The 6,512-nt window shown below is 42.7% G+C and overlaps 1 protein-coding gene across 1 annotated transcript; it reads left to right on the top strand.

Annotated features, from left to right (window-relative positions):
* The first annotated feature begins 311 nt into the window (after positions 1 to 311).
* Positions 312 to 2,379, top strand: LOC118328527 (G-protein coupled receptor 22-like). Its single transcript, XM_035662288.1, has one exon. It carries the CDS (start codon positions 312 to 314, stop codon positions 1,992 to 1,994), a length of 1,683 nt encoding a protein of 560 aa, XP_035518181.1. The 3' UTR covers positions 1,995 to 2,379.
* Positions 2,380 to 6,512: the final 4,133 nt, after the last annotated feature.

The following is a 6,512-nucleotide window of genomic DNA, read 5'->3' as shown; positions in this document are numbered from 1 at the left end:
TGTCAACTCATAGCTTCCCTTCACTTGTGAAATCTGACAAGTTTGACTTGTACTTGTTGTACAGTGTTATTTTTGAGTAAATATGAGACAAGCTGACTGATAACTGCTTGATCTTTCTCTGTCCTCTGTCTGTATCTTTATTCCTTTTCTCCTTTCTGTGCCTATTTTCTATTTTTTTCCCCATAGAATCAACCACAAATCTGGCCATCATCCTCATCACTGCCTTGTTTGAGCCAGAGGAAAAGAAAAGACAGAGCATGGTCTGGTGTGGTGGCTGCTGTTGCTATGTGTGAAGGAGTGCTGTGGCGTCAATGGAGACCGAAGGCTATCGTGACCTCCTGGAGACCAGCGATGGTCAGGGGGTAGGCCTGCTGGATGGTGGGGGTGAGGTGGGGGTGGAGGAGGGCTGGAGCACTCCCTACCCTCTGGGCTTTCAGGTGTCTTTGACCACTGTGTTGATACTAGAACTGGTGTTGGGCTTCAGCAGCAACCTGACCGTACTTGTGCTCTACTGTGCTCAATCTAACCTGGTAGACTCAGTCAGCAACCTGGTCACAGTCAACCTCCATGTGCTGGACATACTGGTCTGTGTGCTGTGTCTGCCACTGACTGTAGCTGTGATCCTGCTACCAGCTAATGAAAGTGGAGTCAGCAGCCTGGCCACACTGTGCTGCTTTCACGAGGCCTGTGTCACATTTACCAGTGTGGCCACAGCAGTCAATGTGCTGGTGATCAGTTTGGATAGATATGACATCTCAGTGCGTCCAGCCAGTCGTCTGCTGACCCCCAGGCGTGCAGCACTGCTCCTGGCAGCAGTGTGGGCCGTGTCTTTGGCTGTCTTCTTCCTGCCCTTCCTTGAGGGGGACTTCTTCTCCTCTAGGGCTTTGAACAGTGAGGATGAAGAGCCAGAAGGGCAGAACAATGACTCTGTGCACACCACTGGACTGACCCCCATTTTTTCCTCCTTCTCTCCTTCCTCTTTACCCACAACTCATCCTTCCTCTCCTTCGCACCACCTGCCTCCAGTATGGCAGAACAGGACACTGCTGTGTGTAGGAGGGCAGGGTTATTACACAGGCTTGGCTATGTATTACCACTTGTTACTCCAAGTGCCATGCTTCTTCATTGCTGTGGTCGTCATGTTGTTCACCTACTCCAAGATCCTGCAGGCCCTCAACATTCGCATTGGCTCCCACATGATGAGGGGTACGCGTGCAAAGGACTCCACCTGCAGGATACGCTGCAGGAGGCGGAAGAGGAAGGACCTGAGCCTGCCCACAGAGGTAGTGTCCCCCACCCAGAACCAGAACCTCAACCATCCTCCTCTCATCCCCTCTCCCACCCCGACACCAACATCGCCACCACCACTCTCTTCAATGCCCCAGGGGATGTCTGACAGTGGAGCAACTGTCACCACTGTCAGTACTGCTGCCACCACCCCCATCGCCACTACTCCAGCCACACCTGCTTCTCCGACCCCAGCTTTAGCCTCAACCCACGCCACCTCACCACTGCCTGCCTCCTCCATGGGTGTACAGGCTTCGGTTTCTGCCATCATCGCTTTAAGGCGGGCAGTGCGCAGGCACAGGGACCGTCGAGAACGTCAACGTCGTGTTCTAAAAATGTCCCTAATTATCATATCCACCTTCCTGGGCTGCTGGGCCCCTCTGTCAGCAGTCAATGTTCTGATTCTGTGTCTGGGTCCCAGTGATGGCCTGGTGCGGCTGCGACTCTGCTTTCTGGCGATGGCTTATGGAACCACTATTTTTCATCCTCTGCTCTATGCTTTCACCAGGCAGAAGCTGCGCCGTGCCCTCAAAACACGTGTCAAGAAAAGGGTAGTGTCCCTTCTGCAGGTGGACCCTGCTCCCAGCGGGGGGACAGTTATTCATAACTCCTGGGTGGAGGGAGGAGGCCAGAGGAAGACTCGCAAGCCACGGGTAGAGGCCAGTGATGGCACTGATCGATGTCTCACAGAGGCAGTGAGGGAATGAGTTTGGTTCTCAGAGAGTGTTTGCATGTGTGAGTGTGTGTGTGTGTGTGTGTGTGTGACTTTGAAGTATTGTATGTATCTTACTAATTTGCTAGAGATGGATCATCATATTTGTGCATGGGTTTGGGAAAAATGAGAACCAGTTAGTTTACAAAGATCAAGACAAATCCCACGACCTCTGGTTTCATGTAGACATGGAGACAGGTGAGTCCTAAGCTCCAATTAGAGCCCTCTTTTGCTGTCCCTACACAGACGCTCATTAGTCCACTTTTTGACTGACAAGGTGGCCACTGTGTCTCCATGGCAACACTGGCCAAGCATTATGACAACAGCATAGCCATGGCTACTGAAAATACTAGTGTGCACCCAACAAGTAGGGCAAGCAAATGTATACATTGCTGCTCCTGCGTGCACTTTCAACTTGCATGTGCATGTACATATGCACAGATACACAGACGCAAGCACACACACACACACACTTGTCCACACTGATCTATATTAAGTCATTATCTGTGAAAGCACACCAATATCTACCTGCACAGATATTCTCAGTGAGAAAAATATTAATGGAAGTCTCTTGTTTTCCTTATTTTTTCATGCCTTAATTGAGTTATTAATATATTCTCATGATGCTGAATGTCCTGCTGTATGTTTACAACAATGAAGGAGTAGAGTGACAGTGTTTGCACATACTGTATATAGTAGAGTAAGTTAATGGCGGGTAAATGCAAGCATTCAGATTCAAAGTTTACAGGCTCATATTAAAACCACCAGGAAACTGCAAAAAAACTGATTCACATTTAATTTCCAGTAAGCACCATATTTTAAAAGAATGTGTGCAAGTTAAAGCTAAAAGGCATGACTTTATTTTCAATTATTTTTTAATAAGCTGTAAGAGTAACAGTCATGACTATGAAGGCAAGGATGTGTGATTGTGTTTGTACGTTTGCATGTGTGCATGTATGCGTAAATGGATAAATGAGTGTGAGTGCCGATGATTATGTGCAATAAATAATGAGCAAAGCAATGACCCCTAGGATGTGAACAAAGAGAATGTGAACACAGAATTGTTGGTTTTCAATTTATAGTTTAGATTACAGGGGGAAGAGAGGAAAGGGGACTTCATATTCTGATTAACAGCATTAGGCCACTGGGCATAATATAAAAGCAAATTACGTGGAGCAATTGTAACTACCCAGGCAACTGTAACACTGTAACATTGTATCACAGTTTTAAAGTGGAAATCAAAGGGCAACATTTTGTGAAAACTGTCTCTGTAGTAACTGCAGGTAAACTAACATCTTAAACCAGAGAAATCCCATGGACATTGGGACATCTCCTCATGTTAGCGAGTCACTGCTTTTGGACAGCACTCTGAATGACTGCAGAGGCAGACAGGCCTCTGTTAGCTTCTGGACGGAGTCCTGGACACATTACACTATATCTGTGTCTCTCTTTCTCCTCAGGGCTTCATGTCTCATTTCCAAATGTGCTGGACATAAAACAACAAACCAGCCCTCAATCAACTGTTGTATTATGGGTGTTACAGTAGCTAAAGATTTATGTCAGTAAGTAGATAGAGTACACTTTAAACTTTGTATGGGCTCAAGTCTTGGAGAGCTTCTTGGGATTTGGGCTTTCTCCTTCATCCTTACCCCTTTTACACTATTTGTGAGCCAGACAGAAGACAATAATTCTTGTGTATTCATGTGCATTTTTCAGGGATGTAAATATTAAAGTGTCTGTTTTGGTTTGGGTTTTAGTAAAAGAAAAAAAAAAAAAAAAAGAAGATGTTTTTTTTCTGGTCACAATCATCTGCCGGACAGAAAATCAGCCATTGTGATAAACTCTGAACGAGGTGGAAAGTTATTGTAAAGAGAAATAAGTGTATTTGTGTTAATACTGTATGTGTGTACATTGTACTGTACATTTATGACCATGTGTATAGAGAAATATTAGTACTGTATAAGATTTATATTATGTGTTATTATATAGAACAGAAGAGAATCTGTATTAAAAAGGTGATCTATCTAAGAATTGATCTATCTCAGTTCACTGTGTCAGTTCATAGATGTTTCATGTTCAATGTATTGATTGTTTTTCGATTTTCAAATACTGATTTCTACTTATTGAGAAATTTAAATATACAGAAAAAAATCTTTTACATGTGTCTGTGTAGATGCATTTTATCTGCTATATGAAGAGTATTTTAAATGGGAAATAACATATGTGGGCTATTTCCGTTTTCATGACATTTCAGACACTTGGAAATGAAAAAGAGAACAAAAGAGCAACACAAAAAAAGAATTGTATAGATTTACATGAAAAGACACATTGTTTGTCAATTTTACAGCCTGGAACATTTTCCTGCAACATGTAATGATTATAGACTTAGTATTCCAAGTCATTCATATAAAAGTGCAGACTGAAAGGTCAACCAACTTTCTGTACAAAGTGATGTCGCTGATCATTTGACTATTTAAGAATTGAATTACATTTTGTTATTATGAGTTAGTGCCCTTTACATAGAGGGTTATGTGGTCACTGGGCGTCCATCACAGATGCAGTTGTATTTCTACATTCTTAACAGAGAACTGCTTGGATTCCTTCTGCTTAGTGTAACTTGGGAATTCCTCCATCCTTCTTCCTCTGGACATTACTGTCTGAATTTGTCTCTTTTTTCCAGCTGTCCCTCTCTTCATCTCCCGTTTCCACTCCCCGTTTCTCTGATCCCTAAATATAGAAACTCTGTCCCAGATACTTGCGGTATTTAGTGCTGACTGTAGTGAACCCTCGCTGTGATGTGACAACTGTGCTAATCACCAGTACTAATGAAGATGAAACTTGTTAGTCAGGTAAGCATCTGTCGAGACAGCTCAATCTCTTGATGTTGACACTTCATTTTTTATTTTACCAGAACAAATCTGTCTGCGCATGTGGTGTGTGTGTGATAGCATTTGTTGCCTTACTGATTTGTGCATTGAATCAGCATTGTAGATTCCTCCATCCTGCTTGATAATCTCATCAGTCCCTTCCTCTTTCACACCCTCATTTCCTCCCTTGGTTCTCCTTCTCTTTATTCCACCCGTCTGCATCTCTCTCATCTCTTATCCACACTCAGGCCTTCCAGAACAAAGCGAGGAACAGCTGCAGTGTCTGTGAAGGAAGGAAAGTCACCTTGGGGGATGACAGAGGAACAAAAAACGTGAGGAAGAGATAGAGCAAGAGAGAGCAAGAGAGAGAGAGAGAGGCAATATGGAGGGGAGATTAGGGGGGAAAGAGAGAAGAGATGGGAGGCATGGCGTAGAAGCTGGCATCAGGACATCATATGACTAATAAAGGGACAGCACTGCATCACTGCAGAGCCCCATTTGGAGAAAAGAGAAAAAACACTAAGTGCAGAATGATAAGATTAACATGCTTCACTGTTTTCTACCACTGTTGGCCCAGTAGAGTCTTACAATATTGCTCCTGTCCATTATACTGTGAACACTTGGGTGTCATCCATAAGTCATAAGTCACAACAGACAACAAGTAAGTATTTATAGACTTCCCCTCTTTTGTGATTTATGGCAAAGTATTCAACCAGTAGTGACTTTGACAAATGTTTGGCCACTGTCTGAGCGAAGTAAAGGATGGGAATAAACAACAGCTAGCAGCTCTTTCACCTGATCCTATTGTACCTGCTGGACCTAGTGCTTGCAGAGGGCATCTGATATTATGCATATTTAATAGATTTTAATGTTATCTGATGCTGAGTTGATTAATCGATACAGATCCGATGTGTTCAAAAAGCACTCTACGTATTGTGAAATGTAAACTTCACAAGTGGCTGGAATGATCACAAAATACACTGCATTTAACATCATTACACCTATGATGATGAATTATTTTTATATATCTACATTATAAAGTATGTGTTAAGTTGCCTATATTAACTTTTCGTATAAAGTAAATGTTCGTGATTTTGTTTGTGGGAGCAAACAACTGGTAAATGAAACAACACCTTGATTTCATACACTGAACAACCATTCTTTAAATGCAAAGTAAGTAAAACTGGTTGAGATAGAGGCTTAAACTGATGTGCATCACAACTAGACATATAGTAAGGTAGGAACAGGACATGAGACTGAAGGAAAACGACATATATAAAATAAATTAATAAATTAAAAAAGAAATACATTATCCGAGGACAGAGGTCCACAGTGAACAGTATCAAGCAGTGTCAGACAGAAATGTTGTTTTATGGTCAACAATGGCGCCATCTTGTGTTCAAACGTCAGCTAGAACAACTGTAACATTTTGCTGTACACGATGAAATATAGGAGATTGTACTTTTATTACTTCACTGTTCTCCTCTTACTTGGTTGCTAATATCTTTATGTTTGCTTCCAAAATCAGGGTCCTGTTTAAACTTCTTTCGGTTTCTCCTCGGGTTTCTCTCCACCTTATTCAGGTCAACAGTGCTGTACAGCTAACGTTAGCTAGCCTCAGTAGAAAGCGTACTTTAACGTTATAT

This window comes from Morone saxatilis, unplaced genomic scaffold (assembly GCF_004916995.1).
Source record: "Morone saxatilis isolate NCDOM2014 unplaced genomic scaffold, NCSU_SB_2.0 Contig18, whole genome shotgun sequence".
In the NCBI taxonomy this organism is placed as follows: domain Eukaryota; kingdom Metazoa; phylum Chordata; class Actinopteri; family Moronidae; genus Morone; species Morone saxatilis.
Note: the sequence above shows the minus strand (reverse complement) of the source record. Positions and strands in the feature narration are given on the sequence as shown.

Coding starts and splice junctions, on each gene's coding strand:
- LOC118328527 (XM_035662288.1), top strand. CDS start 312: ATGGAGACCGAAGGCTATCGTGACCTCCTGGAGACCAGCGATGGTCAG.